General features: G+C 51.1%; 1 protein-coding gene across 2 annotated transcripts in view; it reads right to left on the bottom strand.

The window, feature by feature from the left end:
- Window positions 1-20,375, bottom strand: part of SNX8 (sorting nexin 8) — a 49,478-nt gene that overhangs the window by 9,862 nt on the left and 19,241 nt on the right. For both annotated transcript variants that reach the window (XM_084761265.1, XM_084761266.1), the window contains exons 2-7: window positions 11,164-11,354; window positions 8,169-8,286; window positions 6,591-6,712; window positions 3,409-3,489; window positions 3,007-3,167; window positions 1,972-2,104 (exon numbers count right to left, since the gene is read on the bottom strand). In XM_084761265.1, coding sequence (XP_084617391.1) covers window positions 1,972-2,104; window positions 3,007-3,167; window positions 3,409-3,489; window positions 6,591-6,712; window positions 8,169-8,286; window positions 11,164-11,354 — 806 coding nt within the window. The remainder of the gene's footprint in view (window positions 1-1,971; window positions 2,105-3,006; window positions 3,168-3,408; window positions 3,490-6,590; window positions 6,713-8,168; window positions 8,287-11,163; window positions 11,355-20,375) is intronic.

The raw sequence follows: 20,375 nt of genomic DNA, 5'->3' as shown, positions 1-20,375 counted from the left end.
TGGTCTCTGTTCCAGCACCTACATAAGGTGACTTACAACAAGGTGGCTCACAACCTACTGAAATTCAAGCTCCAGAGGATCTGACACCCTCTTCTGGCTTCTTTGAGCACTTGCATATATGTGCATGTACACATATAGACACATACATAAGATTTTTTTTTAATTAAAACATTAACGGTTGGAGAGACATTGTGGTGTGAAGCATTGCTCTTGCAAGGATGAAGACCCAAGTTCAAACCTCAGCATTCACATGAAAATTCAGGGCACAGTGGTTCTGGGTTGGACTCCAGCGCAGGGCACTGGAGACATGAGCATCCCTGGGGCTTGATGGACAGGACAGCTAAGTCTAGCTTAATTGGTGACCTCCAGGACTATGAGTAACCCTGTCTCAAAGGAGGTGGGTGCCATCCTTGAGAATGACCTGTGAAGTTGTCTCCTGACCTCCAGACACATGTGAACACAGTCTTTTTTTTTTTTGGTTTTTCGAGACAAGGTTTCTCTGTGTAGCCTTGCCTGTCCTGGACTAACTTTGTAGACCAGGCTGGCCTTGAACTCACAGCGATCCGCCTGCCTCTGCCTCCCGAGTGCTGGGATTAAAGGCGTGCGCCACCACCACCCGGCGTCACGGTCTTTTTTTAAAAAGATTTATTTATTATTATGAATACACCTGCAGGCCAGAAGACGCCATCAGATCACATTATAGATGGTTGTGAGCCATCATGTGGTTGCTTGGAATTGAACTCAGGACCTGTGGAGGAGCTGTCAGTGCCCTTAAGCTCTGAGCCATCTCTCCAGCCCCCGACACATGTGAACACAATGTCTCAAATCCTGACATTCCTAGCTCAGTGACTGGGCTGCCCTTTCCCTCAGAGGCTCATCCCTATACAATTCATGCCATTTCAGTTACCTGCCTTTTCATATCTTTGGCCACCTGACTGCAATACCTGGTTCCCCTCGTGGACACATGAACTAACATACATGCATTGCTTACAAGTAGAAAAACATAGGCACATTTCTAAAGGGAATACACCAGCTCTGGGAGCAGAAAAGGAAGAAAATTGGGGACTTCCCACACAAGCAAAGCGGTCAAATTCCCTCATGGGAAACCTCATGGGCACCTGAGCATCCAGCCTTTATCAAGAAAAGCCCCCAAGTCCCCAGCAGGTGGATCACTCAAGACGCACAACTAAAATGTTTCCATCCTGAGCAGGGAACAAAGCTTCAGCAAGCATATTAACTTATTTAAAACCACAGCTGGAGTGGCATCCCAGACAGGCAGTGCCAGCTACTCAGGAGACTAATGCAGGAGGATTACAAATTCAAGGGTAGAAAACTTAGTGAGACCTTAACTCACCAGCAATGATGACAAAAGAGAAGGAAGGAAGGAAGGAAGGAAGGAAGGAAGGAAGGAAGGAAGGAAAAGAGGCAACTCAGTGTAGAACCCTCCAGTGTTGGGCTGAGGTGTGGCTCAGTGGTACAGCACCTGTCTGATACATACAAGGAAGGCCCTGGGTTCACCCCACAGGACAACAAATACATAATCAGTTTAACAATAGGCACAGCTCCTGCACACACAGCACGGCATCTTCTGAGAGTCTCTTGGAGTACTGAGTGCTTAGTTATTATTCCACTGGGTTAAGTCACTGCTTGCCAAGCACAAGCCGGCACGATGGGAACTCTGTGGCCCAGCCAGAAGCAAACTGCAAGTGCCAAGGACGGATCTATTTAACCTTAGCAATGCCAGGGCTGGGGACAAGGACTCAAATCTGTTTCAGTCACTAGCAGCCTTCTCAGAAACATAAATGGCTCAGGGGGAGCCACCCAGAACAGATGGGCACAGGCAGTGTCCGCTCAGAGAAGCGAGGTCAGCTACACAGAGCTCAGGGTTAGGCCAGGCTAATTGGAAGGTGCCCCACCACACAGCACGGCGTGTTCTGGGACAAGGGACCTGTGGAGAAGAAAGACACTCACCTGCTGCGCAGCCTTGTCTGCAAGCAGCGCGAACTCCACCGACAGGCCCTTGAGCGCTTGCTTCAGGGAGCCCCACGTGCTGAGGTGCAGGGCAGCCCAGGAGGGCAGAGGGGTGGTGTCGGAGCCTAAAGCACTGCAGGGAGAGAACACACACTCACCTGCCTGCCCCTTCCCTAGATGTGCGTTCCCATGAGGCTCAAACCTCTCGGGAGGTTCAGTGGGGATGTGTGAAGTGGGTGAGGGAGGCGGAGTCTCAGGCCCCACTCTAGACCCAGGACATCACTGCTTCTGCTAAGCCCCCAAGGCCTGCGCGCTGCAGAAGCACGGTTCTTTCTATATATAGCCCATAAGGGAAACTTGGTCGGCCAGTGGCTGCTCTTGATAAGGCAAACAAGGTTTGTTGTTTTTATTTTTTTGAGACAAGGACTCACTTTGTAGACCAGGCTGGCCTCGAATTCACAGAGATCCTCCTGCCTCTGCCTCCTGAGTACTGGGATTATAGGTGTGCACCACCATACCCAGCTAAACAAGTTTTTGGTTTTTTTTTTTAAACATTTGTGCAGATTAATATTGTCAACATGGGGGATGTATGTCTATGAGGAGGTTTCTAGATTGGGTTAACTGAGATGAGACGACCCACAGAGGAGGGTAGCGCCATTCCCTGGTGTGGGGTCCAAGACTGAATAAAAAGGAGCACCATGCTAGGCCCCCTCTTTCATCTCTCTCTGCTTCCGACTGTGGATGCCATGTGAGTAGCTGCCTTCTGCTCCTGCCGCCATGCCTTCCTGCCATGATGGACTGTGCACCCTTAGACTGTGGGCCAGAACCAACCCGCTTTCCTTCCTTAAGTTGCTATTGTCAGGTATTTCTCACAGCAGTGTGAAAAGTACCAAGATGACCACTGTATGAGCAACTGTGGGAGATGTGTGTGTAAGGGCCCCAGCGCTCTGCGTAACTCCTCAAACACTGCTTTCTCTTGCCCCGCCCCCCACCCCCCACCTCACTTATGCCACAGTCCCTACAGCCTCCACATGCCTGAGCTCCTTCCCGAAAATGAGAAGATCAGCAGCGTTGTCAATGGCCCGGGACGCGATCCGCTCGGCTCTGTCTCGGAGCTTGTAGAAGCTGTTGTAGACATTCCGGATCAGTTCCCGGCTCATGGCAAACTGATTCTGGATGTCACCTGGGAGGAAGTCCTGGGAAAGGGTGGAAAGAAAAGAAACAGTGGCCTTCAGCTTACTCTCAGAGAGGACATCCTGGAGCCTGTCTGCTCATCTGCTACAGGGCAAACCCTGCTGCCAGGGGGTCCAACAAGGGCAGGTGGAGGATGATGACACGGTCCCTGCCACCCAACAGAGGCGTGGTGAGGGGCATCAAGAGTTAGCACTACCGTTCCTCTGCTTAAGAGGGGAAGAAGACCCAAAATCAGAAAACTACCTTGGCCCTAGGAGCCAGCTTACAGTTCGTGAATTCATCCCCTGTGCACTGGGCTGCCTCCTTGAGCTTGTGTTGAACATCCTGAAAGAAGAAAGACACAACGTCACCCTCCCCTGCCTGCAATGACCCGCAGCTGAGGCAAGCGACTCATTAGGAGCCCAGCCACCACGACAGCTAAGCCTGGGGAGACCACAGCCGGAGACGGAGGGTTCCAGGCCGGGCTGGGCTACACAACAGACCCCGTCTCAAGAAAGTGAGGCTGGGGAGATGGTTATTGGGTAAGAGCACTTGCTACTCAAGCGTGAGGACCTAATTCAGAATCCCCAGAACCCAGGTAAGAAGCCCAGTGTCGCCTCTGATGCCTGTAACCCAGCCCTGGGGAATGGAGACAGGATGGCGGGGCTTTCTGGCTGCCAGCATAACTCCGGGTGCAGTAAGAGACGCTGTCTCAAAGGAGTAAGGCAGGGAGTGACAGAGCAGGAGTCCAGATGTCCTCCTTCAGCCTGCATGCATGCACACAGGCATCCACACCTGCACACACACTACACACAGACACCACAGGCATGTGTACACACACTATTAAAACAGAAGAAAACAGACAAATGTAAGCTTCTTCAGGAAGTTGGTGTGATGGTGCATGTCTGCAATCCCAGAACTCAGGAGCTTGAAGCAGAGAGATCACTCAGAGTTCCAGTCCCTGTCTCCAAGAGAAAGAAACAAACAAACGAAAAAACCATTAAAAAAAAAAATGCAGTCCCTTCTGAAGAGGAACAGTGCATTTGCTGGTCTACCGGCATTCTAGAATCTCTTTGCTGTCTTACAGACTCTCCTTAGGGTTACGCTGTAAGAAGAAGCCTGACAGGACAGCAGCACAGCCGTGCTCCGCCTCTAAAGCACAGTAAGGCCCCTCTCAGAGGTTCCACCTACAGCAGGCGGCTCAGCATGGACACAGGCCATGAGGGCCATGAGACCCTTCAGACTCCAAGCAGCAGTGGGTGGGGAGAGACTGCATCCTGTGAACAGACCTTAGGGATTAGGGATCCATAGACCTCAGGGACGGCTGGTGGGGAAGGAAAGGTAACCGGGAACTCAGTCTCAGGCCAGGCTCTGACATGTGGCCCCAAGTGGAGGCCTCAAATGGCAACGCTATGCCTTCAAAGTAGGCAGCTACCTGGGAAACAGAGAAACACACAGTGGGCAGCCGAACCTGTGTGGAGAAGCTTAAAGACCATTTCTTTTATTTATTTATGTATTTATGTATTTATTGAGATAGAGTTCCTCTGTGCAGCCCTGGCTGTCCTGAAACTCACTTTGTAGACCAGGCTGGCCTCGAACTCACAGAGATCCGCCTGCCTCTGCCTTCCAAGTGCTAGGATTAAAGGCATATGCTACCACACCTGGCTTAAAGATAATTTCTAATTCTCTTTTACAAAAAAAAAGAGAAAGAAAGAAAGAAAGAAAGAAAGAAACTAACTGAGGATCAGGGACATTACAGACACACACTATCCATGGACAGACAGACATGACACCATCCTGTCACCATAAGGAGAGCCGTATCCTCCACACCTGACTTCTAGTCCTCTGCCTGGACTATCTGGAGTGCAGGTAGCTTCCTGGCTCCACCCTGACTCCTGCTCTGGAATTCAGCAATGTGCTCCAGGCTGGAAGGCCACACTAGGGTTAGGTGAGCCTCACTAGAGAGCTGTCAGGTATCTGCCATACATGAGGCTCAAGGTCAGAAGGCAGCACCACAAAAACAAACAAGCAAGGCTGTAAGCACAGACACTACCCACTATGGGTGGAGAGCTACCCAGGAGTGTCACCTAGTGAAAGCCTGGTACCTTCCCAAACAGGCCAGCTGCCCTTGGGGAAGTAAAATCAAGTACAAAGGCTGGGCTGGGCTGGGCTGGGCTGGGCGATGGCTCAGTGGATAAGTGTTTGCTGCTAAAGCATGAGGGTGTGAGTTCAGCATCCATGTAAAAGGCCACTGGTACCTGTAACTCCAGTATTGTAAGAAGTAGGGACAGAGGATGGCTGGGCTTGCTGCCTACCAGCCTGGCTCCAGGTCCCCTGAAAGAGCCTGTCTCTAGACAGTAAGGTGAAGAAAAATAAACAGGACACCTGACATCCTCCTCTAGAGTCAGTATGCACACACACAGACACAAATACAAATACTCACATATACATAGACACACACACACACACACACACACACACACACACACACACACGCTCACAAAACAAACTGTGCTGACTCCTGACTACCCCATGTTTTCTGCCCTGCCCTAAAGCTAGGCAAGGCTTGGAAGGCCCCAAGTGCCCATTCAAACAGAAGTTTTCCTCCCGTTCTGCCCACCCATCACAGAGCCTGCTTGCCAAGAACGGCTGGCAGAACCTTCCATATACAGTTAAAAACCCTTGGGCTCATACCTGGAAACAGTGCTATGTAGAGAAGACCAGGCCCTGATTCCTAACACAGGCCCTAGACTCAACCACAGCCCCACAAAAGACAAGCTTCTATCTCCAGTGGACCATGGCCAGAGGTACACAAAGCCTCCATGTCACACAGCTGTGGTGGCGCACACCTTTAATCCCAGCACTCGGGAGGCAGAGGTAGGCAGATCTCTGAGTTTGAGGCCAGCTTTGTCTACAAAGTGAGCCCAGGACAGCCAAGGTTATCACAGAGAAACACTGTCTCAAAAAATTTTTTTTAAAAATTAAAAAAATTAAAAAAAGAGAGAGAAAGAAAAAGAAAAAAAGAAAAAGGCTGGTCTGAAGGTAGTGAGTTATCACAATTGATTGTTCACAGTCAGTTACAGATGAACTGTTCTACACCTTTCCCCCTTCTCACTACTGCACTTGACTAGTCTGAAAAGAAAGAAAGAAAGAAAGAAAGGAAGGAAGGAAGGAAGGAAAGGAAAGGAAAGGAAAAAAAGATGATGCTGATGCTGTCCATCTCAAATATGCTCTGGACATTCAAACAAGGGCAGGTGACAGGAGGAGAAACATAGGTTCAAGGGCTCCCAGCACATGGGAAGCTGAGACAGGAGGATTGCCTCTACTGTGAGCCCAAACTAGGCCAGCCTGAGTGTTAGACCAGGTCTCATAGAAAGAAAAGACTGCAGCAGGAGTTTCGGGCCCCAGGACTCCCCCCGGGACGGGAGCCTGCGGGGCACACTTACGGAGCCACTGAAGGAGAGGAAGAGCTTGAGCAGCACGTCCTCTGAGAAGGGCGGGTGCCGGGCCACCAGGTTGATGAAGCGCTTCAGGGCCCTCCGGCGGCCCTCGATGAACTCCCTGTCAGCTGGAGGAGAGTACAGGGTTACCACGGAGCCAGCAGAGGCCCCAGTCACCAGAGGCTAAGAACGCAGCGGGCAACGGAGCTCCAACTACAAGCTCCCCAAACACACATGGGTGCAGGAGTGGACAGGGCTATCAGTTTCAATGGAGAACAGTGGGAGGTTGGGCATGGTGACACACATCTGTGTTCCTAGCACTTGGGACACCGAGGAAAGAAGACTACAGCTAGATGGAGTATAGCCTAAGCTACAGAGTGTGTGTTGAGGCCAGGCTGGACCACAGAGCAAGACCTTATCAAAAGCAAGTAGGAACCGGTGAAAGGGCGAGTTAGGAGGCCGTGGCTAGCACACCTGGCCGTAAACACACAGCCTACTGCTCACAATGCAGCTCAACTTCCCCGTGCTCCCCTCTCACAACTTTAAGTTAGGCTCGGGATGGTGGTCAAGGCCTTTAGCTTAAGCACACAAGAGGCTGTGATCTCAGCGAGCTCCCTATCAGAGCTAGAGCATGAGGCCCTCTCACATAAATACCAAAAGTCGAGTTTTGTGGCGCGTGCTTTTAATCCCAACACTCAACAGCAAGTTCCAAGGCAGCCAGGGCCACACGTGTCAGACAAACCAAATAAGAAAACAGAAAACTACAGTGAGATAAGACCCACCCCACCCCACCCCACCTCCAGCTCTTCAGGTGTCCTTGAAGGCTGAGCTCTCAGAAATGCTCAGTCAGGTGACAGTGTTTGCTCAACCTCCCGGCACTAAGCTCTGACTGGACATAGCCAGCTTGGGTGCAGGCAAGGGTCCCTTCCTCACAGCCTCATCTTCTGAGTCCCACTGCATGTGACATTCCTTGTCAGTGAGGAGGAGCTCAGCAGCCCCAGAGGCGCAGAGGGCTGGGAAGGGGGCCAGTCATCAGAAGCTGAGACACCGGGCGGGACTAGGATGGAAATAGGTTTATATCCACACTGAGGAGGGTCAGGGTGGCAGAAGCTGGAGAGCTGAATAATCCCAACCAAGGTCCCCGCTATGCACATTCACTTTCTTTTTTTCTTCTTCTTCTTCTTTTTTTTTTTTCAAAACAGAGTTTCTCTGTGTAGCCTTGGCTGTCCTGGACTTGGGGTTCTGGGGTCATTTCAGATTGACAAGCAAGATCTTGTGATATCTGGTACCCTATAGAGAAGCAGGCCAGACACTAGTAATCCCATGCACATCCCAAAGCACCTTGCAGGGGCAACACTGCGGCCAGAAGGCACCTGAGGCTGGCCACCCTCCTCTACCAGAGCAGGGTGAAGCCACAGCTATGACCCCAGAATGGCCAAGTTGCAAGTGCACTGCAGCCCTGTTCCTAGCCTCTCTTAGACCATAAGCAGCAGCAGCCTGGGCTGCAATGGGCCCATTCAGGGCCATGCCTCCCAGGAGGGCAGCTTGCTCCCACTTTATTTGGTCTCCCAGAACCCTCCTTACCTCCCAGCACTCTCTTGGGCGGAAGGGCTGGTACCATGCGGTACGGGAACTTGTGAAGCAGCACTTCATGGAAGACCACAAAGTCATTGTAGCGTCTGTACACGGAGGACTTGAAGCGCTACAAAACAGGAAGAATGGCAAGAACATTAGCAACCACACCATTTCTTCTAGGCAGGGGCTCTACCACTGAGCCACACCCCAGCCCCTCACTGGGGGATTCTAGGCAGGGGCTCTACCACTGAGCCACACCCCAGCCCCTCACTGGGGGATTCTAGGCAGGGGCTCTACCACTGAGCCACACCCCAGCCCCTCACTGGGGGATTCTAGGCAGGGGCTCTACCACTGAGCCACATCCCAGCCCCTCACTGGGGGATTCTAGGCAAGGGCTCTACCACCGAGACACACCCCAGCCCCTCACTGGGGGATTCTAGGCAGGGGCTCTACCACTGAGACACACCCCAGCCCCTCACTGAGGGATTCTAGGCAGGTGCTCTACCATAGGGTCATCTCGCTAGCCCTTGTTTTACTTTTTGAGTTCTGATCTAACTAAGGTGCCCAGGATTGCCTTGAACTCACACTGTACCCCAAGCTGACTTTTTTTTTTTGGTTGTTTTGTTTTGTTTTGTTTTTTGAGACAGGGTCTCTCTGTGTAGCTTTGGCTATCCTAGACCAGCTTCGCAGACCAGACTAGCCTCGAACTCACAGCAATCCACCTGCCTCTGCCTCCCCAGTGCTGGCATTAAAGGCATGCACTACCACGCCCAGCTCCCAAGCTGACTTTTTTTTTTTTTTTTTTTTTTTTGGTTTTTCAAGACAGGGTTTCTCTGTGTAGCCTTGGCTGTCCTGGACTCGCTTTGTAGACCAGGCTGGCCTCGAACTCACAGCGATCCACCTGCCTCTGCCTCCCGAGTGCTGGGATTAAAGGCGTGCACCACCACCGCCCGGCTCCCAAGCTGACTTTTTAAGTTCAACTCTCTTGTCTTTTCCTACCAAGTCACTGCAAGCCGATGCCTACGCAATCAGGCCCTGCAACCGTGGCATTTTGGCAGACCTCTTTTCCTTCTCTCGTCATGCAACAGAACTCACAGGAGTAACGCTACCAAATTCTTCATCCTCTCACCCCAAGTTTTTACCAAAAGTAAAAGTTCTAGAATTCTATATGGAAATACAAACGATGATGCTTGCATAGTTCTCTGGCATCATGAGACTTCTTCACTACATGCATGGGTATCACTCTGCTCTTACAAAGTAAAGCATGAGGCTGAGGAGATGGCGAAGCACACACAAGCATGAGGACCCGAGTTCAGCTCTCCGGCTTCCATGTAAAGACCAGATATGGTAGTGGTGACACACATCTGAAACCTTAGCGTTGAGTAGTAGAGACAAATACTAACAAGAAGAGACGAGAAATGCCATAAAACAGCCTGCAAGGGGGAACAAGGCAAGGAGGGGGTTCGCTGGGGGCAAGCACAACTTCCCACATGTAGTTTGCCAGGCCTAGGCACCAAGGGCTCCAAGGGCTCCAAGCCCTCACTGCCTCTACCGGGTGGCAGGTGGACATGCTGTCCCTGTGGCAGCCCTGATGGAGGCTCACCAGCTCAACCCTGCACACAGGCTCCAGGACTGCTGAGGAGCACACAGACAACCCTGTGAGTCCCGACTTTGCAGAGCACAGGGAGCCAAGCAGGAAGCATTCCTATCGTCCTGGCACTTGGAAGGTAGAGAGGACTCTGTGTGTGTGCGGTACCTAAGGTCTCCCAGGCTAACCTCAGTTACATGACTGCCAAAAACAAAAACAAAAACAAAAACAAAAACAACGAGAACATGGTGGTCAGCAGTGATGGAAGGACACCTGCATACTGGGCCTTTGTCCCGAGATGAAGACTTCACTACTTTTCAGACTAAGCCTGGTGTAGCCACGGCTGTGCTTTCTTGGGAGGGTGTGGGCTGCAAGTCCCTCACACACTGAGGACAACACAGGACCACAGAACAGTGTTAGCCATGAACTATTCTATCACAGGACAGACAGCAAAACTCTCCTAACTCCATCCTAACTGGAGCAAGACACTGGAAGAAAAAAAAAAAAAAAGGAAGGTGGCACAAAATGGCCAAGATAGCTGGTGCCGCGGGAACACCACATGCTGAGCACCAAGCCTGTCACAACAGAGCCATGTTTCACAAACTCAGACACTTGGGTGCCTGACAGCAGGAAAGTTATGTCACTAAAGGGGTGAAGGGCATAAGCTGGTCCCCCCTGTAAAAGGGAGACAAGATTAGAACCCACATTCTACTAGGCTGATGTCCTGATCATCAGGGGACCACAGTGTTGCAAACCAGCACTGGGGCAAAGGCACTGGAAGTATACACACTGAAGACACAAAGACTGTAGCTGGGCATGGTGGTCCATGCCTTTAATCCCAGTATTTGGGAAGCAGAGGCAGGCAGATCTCTGAGAGTTCAACGCCAGACTGGGATAACCAGTGAGACCCTATTGCAAAAAAAAAAACCAAAAAAACAAAAAACAAAAACCCACCAAAAAACAAAACAAATAAATGAAAATAAAAAATAAGATGCCTACAAGCCGGGTGTGGTGGCACACACCTTTAATCCCAGCACTCAGGAGGCAGAGGCAGGTGGCTCTCTGTGAGTTTGAGGCCAGTCTGGTCTACAAAGCAAGTCCAGGACAGCCACGGCTACACCGAGAAACCGTATCTCAAAAAGAAAAATTTAATTTAAAGATCTTGTCTAAGAAAAAGAAACAGACAGGCAGAAAGATATTATGGTTCAAAAAACAAAACAAAAAAAAGGTTAAAGTAAAAAAAAAATGGACCTGCTAGAGACCTGGCTGAGTCAGGAGCAGCTACAGGTGCACAGGTATCCAGAAGTTGGCTGGCCAGCCTGCCTACCCGATCAGGTACCGGGGCACACCGTCTCCCATCCCCCAGCCCCAGGCTGGTCTGTGGCTCTCCCCTACAGCACCCCATACCCCAGGTACCTGGCTGGAAACCTCATACTCCACATGCTTGAGGAACAGGCCCTTCTTCTCAGGGATGAGCTCCACCTGCACCGTGTCCCTGGCCAGCAGCTCCTGCAGGGTGTAGGACAGCAGCAGCGGGTTCCCCTGCGGCATCTGCATTCGCCTGGGGTCCAGGTCCCGCCGCTCGGTGACCTGAGATGTTTGTGGGCCTGAGGGAGACACGGGAGATGACAGGTAAAGCCAGCTGCTCAGGGAGTGGGGCCTCCCGGCACATACCCTGTGCTGACTCAGCACATGGACTCTGGCCACAGCCTCACAGCCTCACAGCCACAGCAGACCCACCTCCTTCCCCAGGCTACAGCACCCAGAAGAATCCCTACCAAGGAATTTCACGTGTGTGGATGGGTAAGGTCATGGAGAACTATTACAGTGCAGTTAGGAAGGGGGAATGCTGTATCAACACACACAATCTATAAAGGCCTTTCTCCAAAAATGTATTTGGGAAGATGCTGCACATCATCACCACCAGGAAAACATGAATCACGGCAACAGGAAGACACCACCACCACCACCACGATGGCACCGGTAAACCTGTCTGTGCCTAAGTGCCAGCCTCACGTGTTATTCTTCATGCCATCTCCCTCACTGTTTTTTAAGATGTGTATGTGTGTTTTGCTTTCATGTATGTAAGTGTAGCAGTACCCATGGAAGCCAGAAGAGAGTGTTAGATCCCCCTGGAACTGGAGTTAGAGACCGTTCTTAGCTATCCTGCTGGGAATTGAATCTTGGGTCCTCTGGAAAAGCAGCCAATGCTCTTAACTGCTGAGCCATTTCTTCTGCCCACCCCTCCTTAAGACAGGGTCTTGCGGGGGGAGCCAAGGACACTCTGAGCGAATGTGTAAGAAGTGGATGAAGACCTGAGTGAACGTGCATCGGTGACACAGCCATGTCAAGGATACAGTCGCCTCAGACCCACTGGCAAAAGCTTCCTCATGTAAGGTGAGCTCAGAGGCATGGCAAAGCTTCTCCTGGTACAAATGTTTCTGAACCACTCACCAGTGTGTGCAAAAACTAGCAACTGTGACTTCCTCTCCCCAGGCAATGGCAACCTGAGATGCTCTCCCACAGACACCTCCTTGTAGCCAACCCCCCTGCTGTGCTGAGGCTCCAAGTGGTGTATTTGGTGCTGCTCCAACAGAGAGAGCAGGACGCACCCGCCCCAGCTCTCCCGTACGTGTCCATCCTTTCCTCATTCCCTCACTGCCCCAGCCAGGGTTCTAGGAGCACTCCATGATGGATTGGGTGGGGTCTCCTACTTTACCTGGACTCCTCAATTCAACTAAGATGGTAAAGTAGGAGGCACCGCCTCCAAGGAGCCTCCTCCACCAAGCCTCGCCTTTTCTGCGGGTTCTTGTGTCACAAGTACTAGTGAGTCACCTCCCTGGCTCTACAATGAAAACTCTTTGGCTTTGCTTTTTGTTTTCTGAGTCATGAATCTCTTGCTGGCATTAAAGCGGCACATAGGTGAGGAGGACCTAGAAGGTACATCCCTTCTGCATCAGCCTCCCAGGCGCTGGCCTTAGACAGACGCACCGCCATACTCAACCCAGGGGCTTTCTGAAAGGATAACATGTTCTTTATTTGTTTTATGTATGCACGCTCTGTCTGCATTTACACCTGTATGCCGGGAGAGGGCACCAGATCACATTATACATGGTTGGCAGCCACCATGTGGTTGCTGGGAATTTAACTCAGGTCCTCTGGAAGAGCGAACTGTGCTCTTAACCTCTGAGCCATCTCTCCAGCCCTAGTTCATAATTTTAGAGACTGGGGAGTGGGGGCATGGGGAGCAGAGACAGAGAGAGTAAGGGCAAACAGAGACAGAATCTTTAGAACAGTGAGACAGAAGTGATTCTTTATAAAGAAGGAAGCCCTCAAGTAAGACCAACAGCCAACTTTTAAAATATATTTATTTATTTATTTATTTACTACATATACAGTATTTTGCCTGCATGTACTTCTGCCCTCCAGAAGAGGGCAGCAGATCTCATTATAGATGATCGTGAGCCACCATGTGGTTGCTTGGAATTGAACTCAGGACCTTTGGAAGAAAAGACAGTGCTCTTACCCTCTGAGCCATCTCTCCAGCCCAACAACAGCCAACTTTTAATCAAAACCACAGAAGTCAAAGACAGGGCAAGTATAGTGGCACTGCCTGTAATCCCAGCACTTGGGAGGAGGAGATCAGGAGTTCAAAATCAGAGAGATAGAGACACACACACACACACACACACACACACACACACACACACACACACACGGACAGAGAAATGGAGACAGACAGAGAGGCAGACTACTGTGGAAGATGTGCTGGTGAACACTTGTAATTGCAGCAGTCAGAGTCTGAGGCAGAAGGATCTCGATTTCCAGCCTGACTATGTAAGAACTGGTCCCTTCAAAAATGAAAAAAAAAAAAGAAAGAAAGAAAAGGAGGAGGAGACGACGATGACAACCTGGTCTTAAAAAATAAAACACAATAACACAAAAGAATAAAACAATAAAAACAAAATCCCAATGTGGTACATTGGGATTTATAATTTATAATCTATAACTTATAGAATTATAAATTATAGAATCTAGGAGGCAAAAGGGGACAACCACAGACTGCCTCAAGTCCAAGCCCAGCCTGGGATACAGCGTGACACCTTAGCTCAAAACACAATGCCTGCTGAAAACACCAGAGTAATACAAATGACATAGGGACAGAAAAATGAACGGAGCCAGCAGAAAGATAGTGAACAGAGGTGCAAGAAAGGTCTCTATTAAAGAGTTTTGTTTTGTTTTTTTTCCCAGACAAAGCCTCACTACTTTCCTTATCCCTGGCCGGCAGAAGACAAGTCTAGCCCTGAACTCAGCAAATATCTGTCTGCCTCAGCCTCCCAGGTGCTGGAACCAGAGCTGTGCACCACCGTGCCAGCTGAACCTTTTTCATCAATGTTCTCTATTAAGCATGTATTTATCTTCATGATTTCCCCAAAGATTAAGATAAGACAGTCCTCCAAGACAGCCTGAAGCCTCACTAATGATTACCAACGGATCACATGTGGGCGAAGAACGCGAACTCTGAACACCAGGAGCCTCTCCCTCCCGCACCCTCTGAAGCACAAATAGCACCTTGACCCTTGGCTTCTCTCAAACACCCTAGAAAGGCAAGTGCAGGGCCCTGTCCGGCTAGGCGTGAGGGCACACACCAACACCCCAGACCTGACGGGCCAGAGACAAGGATCCCTGGGATTGCTGGCCAGCAGGCCCACCCTAGCCTGGCCATCTGGTTCTAGGCAAATGAGACCCTATATCAAAGGAAGCACACAGCATTTTCTGAGGATGACATGCCTGAGGTTGTCCATTAGCCTACACACACACACACACACACACACACACACACACACACACACACACACACAATCACACGCACATACAGACCCTCACCAGCACATATATACTCATTTAAAACAAAACAAAACAAAAAACAGAAAAGCCGGGCATAGTGCACACACCTTTAATCCCAGCACTCGGGAGGCAGAGGCTGGCAGATCACTGTGAGTTCGAGGCCAGCCTGGTCTACAAAGAGAGTCCAGGACGGCCAAGGTTACATGGAGAAACCCTGGGGGGGTGGGAACACACACTAGTCAGAAGCCATGTCTCAAAAAACAAGGCTAGTTGTGGCTGGAGAGATGGCTCTACAGTTATCAGCATTTGTTGTTGCCAGGCAGTGGTGATGCATGCCTTTAATTCCAGCACTTGGGAGGCAGAAGCAGGAAGATTGTTGTGAGTTCGGGCCAGCCTGGTCTACAAAGTGAGTCCAGTACAGCCAGGGCTCTGTATAACATAGAAACCCTGTCTTGAAAAACAAAGCAAAACAAAACAAAAAGAATAAAGAGAGAATCCAAATGTTAAAGTCACACTAACACTTCCATGAATAAAAAGACCCAAATGCTCTCTGCCAAGGCACCAACCACAACCCAGTGTGACCCCAGATATTAGTTTGCTAATTTCAAGGGCCTGCTAGGTGTGGTGGCACACATCCTTAATCCCAGCACTTGCTGTGAGCCACCACGCGGGTCCTCGGCAAGAGCTGAAAGCATGACTTTGAAAAGAAACTCTAGATGAGAACAAGAATGCACAGCTGGAACCGCAGCACTTCCAAGAGGACACCTATGGCCTCCATATCCCGACTGTCCCAAAACAAAACGCGATAAAAAATCATTTTGGACTGCCTTACCATCAGGAGCGACCACACGCAGCAGAAAGGACGGAAACAGAAAAGGAGACTCTGGATTCTCTGGGATAAGCCCCTTGGCCCTCAGCTTCTTCCAGCACCACAGAGATAAAACGGGTCAGAAGAGAAACTAGCCAGGCCATGGCGCTAGAAGGCAAGCTCTGATGAGAGACAGCTGGTGGAAGCCAGCACCCATGTCTCTGTAGGTTTGTGGGTCAGTATGTGTCTCTTGCAAAAATGGATGCAAAGAGCCAGATAAGGGAGCTGGTGAAATGGCTCAGCAGGTATAAGCAGTTCTACCGAGTATGGCCACCTTAGTTTGATCACTGATGTCAACTCCCTCAAGCTGTCCTGACTGCCACTTGTGCACCATGGCACATGAGTTCCCCTGAACATAAATAAATGGAAAATTGTAATAAAAAATACTCTCTAAGAGGCAAGCACAATGGCGCACGCCTGGAACCCCAGGACTCAGAAAGCAGAGGAAGGAGGACTCAGACTTTGAGGTCAACAAGATTTTGACCAACAGTAAGAACCAATCTCCACACACGCACAAAGGAAGACATAAGAAGCCCCAGGCAGCCAGCAGCCTGTCCCACCTCTGCTGAGGACACAGCAGGAATCCTTCCAGTCCCTCCAGCGTCCCCTAGACAGGCCCCACCAGCCTCTTGCACTCCCAGCTCTAGCTGTTCTGGAATAAATTGCTTTACTGTGGGGTTCTCAGCTGGCAGGCAGCGTGCCTCAGATTTAAATGACACAGCACAGCTGAAAATAGATGGCGAAAAGAAAACACTCAATAACCGTCGCCGACTTCCTCCCAGATTTATTACACTCCAGTCCGAGAACATTTTGCCAAGCCACCAACAAAATCTTGGAAAGTGTTCCACCAGAAGCCATGACTGCTGGTGCAGCCTGGGTATGATATGAGCTACTTGGGAAGCTCCACGCAGAAAGATCACAAGTTCAAGGTCAACTTGGGATAGATACAGTGAGTTCAAGGCCAGTCCTATCTCATGGCTCAGTGGTTAAGAGCACTGACTGCTCTTCCAGAGGTCCAGACCGGAGTTCAATTCCCAGCAACCACATGGTGGCTCACAACCATCTGTAATGGAATCTGAATCCCTCTTCTCGTGTGCATGAAGAAAGAGCAATCACATACATAAAATAAATAAATAAACCTTAAAAATATTTTTTTAAAAAGTAAAAAGTGGGTTGGGAAATGTAGCTCTGATAGAGTGCTTGCTTAGAATGAGGGGCTGGGGGTGTGGCTCAGTGGCAGAGCCTCTACCTAGAATCCCCAGTGAGGGGCTGGAGGTGTAGCTCAGTAGTAGAGCACCTGCCTAGAATCCCCCAGTGAGGGGCTGGGGTGTGGCTCGGTGGCAGAGCCCCTGCCTAGAATCCCACAGTGAGGGGCTGGGGTGTGGTTCAGTGGTAGAGCCCCTGCCTAGAATCCCCCAGTGAGGGCCTGGGGTGTGGTTCAGTGGTAGAGCCCCTGCCTAGAATCCCCCAGTGAGGGGCTGGGGTATGGCTCAGTGGCAGAGCCCCTGCCTAGAATCCCACAGTGAGGGGCTGGGGTGTGGTTCAGTGGTAGAGCCCCTGCCTAGAATCCCCCAGTGAGGGGCTGGGGTGTGGCTCAGTGGCAGAGCCCCTGCCTAGAATCCCCCAGTGAGGGGCTGGAGATGTGGCTCAGTGGTAGAGCCCCTGCCTAGAATCCCCCAGTGAGGAGCTGGGGTGTGGCTCAGTGGTAGAGCACCTGCCTAGAATCCCCCAGTGAGGAGCTGGAGATGTGGCTCGGTGGTAGAGCACCTGCCTAGAATCCCCTAGTGAGGGGCTAGGGTGTGGCTCAGTGGTAGAGCACCTGCCTAGAATCCCACAGTGAGGGGCTGGGGTGTGGCTCAGTGATAGAGCACCTGCCTAGAATCCCACAGTGAGGGGCTGGGGTGTGGCTCAGTGGCAAGGCCCCTGCCTAGAATCCCCCAGTGAGGGGCTGGGGTGTGGCTCAGTGGTAGAGCCCCTGCCTAGAATCCCCCAGTGAGGGGCTGGGGTGTGGCTCAGTGGTAGAGCACCTACCTAGAATCCCCCAGTGAGGGGCTGAGGTGTGGCTCAGTGGTAGAGCACCTGCCTAGAATCCCCCAGTGAGGGGCTGAGGTGTGCCTCAATGGCAGAGTCCCTGCCTAGCATATACAAAGCCTGGGTTCAATATTAAATATTGAATCAGTGTCTTCCACAGCCATTTTTATGGCTATTCTGGAAATACCTTCTAATATGGACGTATTTAAGGGACTAACAGACCTCCCTACCCTAAGAGCACATGAGCCACTATAGAAGGGAGTAAGCAGGTATGGTGGTTTGAATGAGAATGGCCCCAAAGGCTCATATATTTGAATGCTTGGTGCTCAGTTGGTAGAGCTGTTTGGGAAGAATTAGGTGGGAGGTGTGGCCTTGTTGGAGGAGGCGTGTCACTGGGGATGGGCTTTGAGATTTCAAAAGCCCAAGCCATTCCCAGTTAGCCCTCTCTGCCTCCTGGTCATGCCTCAAGATGTAAGCTCTCAGCTACTGCTCCAGCACCATGCCTGCCTGCCTGCCCGCCTGCCCACCTGCCAGCCTCCAGCCTGCCCACCTGCCAGCCTCCAGCCTGCCCACCTGCCCACCTGCCAGCCTCCAGCCTGCCCACCTGCTAGCCTCCAGCCTGCCCACCTGCCAGCCTCCAGCCTCCAGCCTGCCTACCTGCCCACCTGCCAGCCTCCAGCTTGCCCACCTGCCCGCCTGCTGCAATGCTCCCCACCATGATGGTCTTGGAATCACCCTCTGAAACCTTCGGACCCAATCAAATGCTTTCTTCTATAAGTTGCCTTGGTCATGGTATTTTTGTCACAGCAATAGAAAAATAACTAATGTAGGATGTAATAATAGGGAGCCATCTCATTGGCAGTATGAACCCATGTGACCCCAACACAAAAAACAAACAGACAACAAGCAAAACTCAAGTCAGCTACCCACTCACTAACAGAAAAAAGTAACGAATGACACTTAGGTAATCCCAGCAAATAGGAGGCTGAAGCAAAGAGTTTTGTGAGTTCCTGGCCGGGATGAGCTACGAAATGAATTTGAGGCCAGCCTTGACTATATAGAGACCTTGTCTCAAGAACAACAAAAGTAATGACACACACACACACGCACACTCTATTCTTGTCCCCAAGGCTCTTCTGCTGAATGTTTAGACAGTAACTCCATAATCGAGGAGCCCAAAGGGTTCGGGAGCAAACAGGATCTTCCTTCCTGGTAAACCACGCCATAGCCCTCTCCCTCCCTTGCTAAAGTAACCCTTTTGCAAATGCTGACCACAGCATAGCAGTCCCCCAGGCCAGAGGACGTCCTGCAAGGCGTATGATATCCATGGGGACAGACAGGCAGCTCAGTGGAAGGCCGAGCCTAGAGCAACTCAGGACCATACTACTCCAGGCTGACCACAGAAGGAGACACCCTACTCCATGTTGGTAGGATGGACACCCTTCGCCAAGGAAAGCTCTCTTAGACCCACCACAGGTGCCGTGTGGCTATCTCCAGTGATGGTGAACCCAACCATCACTGTCCTGACACACAGCAGCTGTGAGGAGACCCGCATGAGACTCAGCCTACTGACATGGTTGCATGGAGGGAGAAGAGGCTCAAAAGGCTTAGGGCCTCCCCAGGATGCCGAATGCTCACACTGGGACTTTGCTGTGCAGCCCACAGGCTGCTTGTGCTTCTGTAACTAACCCCAATAAACTCAACGGTTTCAGCACACCTCCCTACAGTGTTCTCCCTATAGTGAACAGGAGCTCCTATGTCTGGGCTGGGCATGGCAGCAAACGTCTTCAATCTAGCATTGGGAGGCAGCAACAGGTGGATCTCTGAGTTTGAGGCGAGTCTGTTCTACTTAGTGAGTTCCAGGACAGCCAGGAAAGAACAAGTTCCTAGTTGCTGTGTCTGCCCTAGGGAAAGGCACACCGGCCAACAGGACACTAGGTGTTCTCAAAGAGGTTGTGAGGTTCTTCTGGCTTGGTGGCAGAAGGAATTGACTGCCCTTTCCTACAGACTCGGAGCTCAGAGATGTACCATTCTAAGAGGCAAACCTCAGCTGTCAGTTCACCATCAGCAAGGGGTGAGGGAGGTCAGTGACAGGTGGCAGAGTCCCAGAGCTCAGGACTCCAAACTGGGGCTGCATTAGAGTCACCAGGTAGGCTTGCTCATACACGGATGACGCCCCCTACCCATCCCCCTCCACACACCCAGAGACTCCTAGCCTACAGGCCTAGGATGGGCCTAAGAACAAGCATTCCACATACATTCCTAGGCACTGTTGTTTTGCTGGCCCCAAGACCACAGACTGAGGACCAGTGTCACGGGGCCATGCTTACACACTCCCAAGACATTACAGTGACCTGGTGCTCCTAAACACATCTGCCGGCCTCTATTTTCCAGACTGGGGAAAATAAGCAGCAGTATGCCAGAGCACACTTACATGGAAATGAAATGAAGTCGAGGAGCCTGATGGAGTGGGTCCTAACTGTGACCCCTGCACTGAAATCACTAAGACAGGAGGACGGCAAGGTCAAGTCCTGACTAGGCCACAGAGTGAGTTCAAGAGCAACTCAGGTAACTTATGAGAAACTCTCTCCAAAAGTAAAGAGAAAACTTAGGATGTAGCCAAGCAACAGAGCATTTGCCTACAATCCTCCTGTGAAGGACTGGAGCAGTGGTAGAGCACCTGCCTAGAATCCCCCAGTGAGGGGCTGGGGTATGGCTCAGTGGTAGAGCACCTGCCTAGAATCTTCCAGTGAGGGGCTGGGGTGTGGCTCAGTGGTAGAGCACCTGCCTAGAATCTCCCAGTGAGGGGCTGGGGTGTGGCTCAGTGGTAGAGCACCTGCCTAGAATCCTCCAGTGAGGGGCTGGGGTGTGGCTCAGTGGT

Source organism: Acomys minous, assembly GCF_964271855.1.
Source record: "Acomys minous genome assembly, chromosome: 16".
Lineage (NCBI taxonomy): Eukaryota > Metazoa > Chordata > Mammalia > Rodentia > Muridae > Acomys > Acomys minous.
The sequence above is the reverse complement of the archived record's forward strand: the minus strand, read 5'-3'. Positions and strand labels throughout refer to the sequence as shown.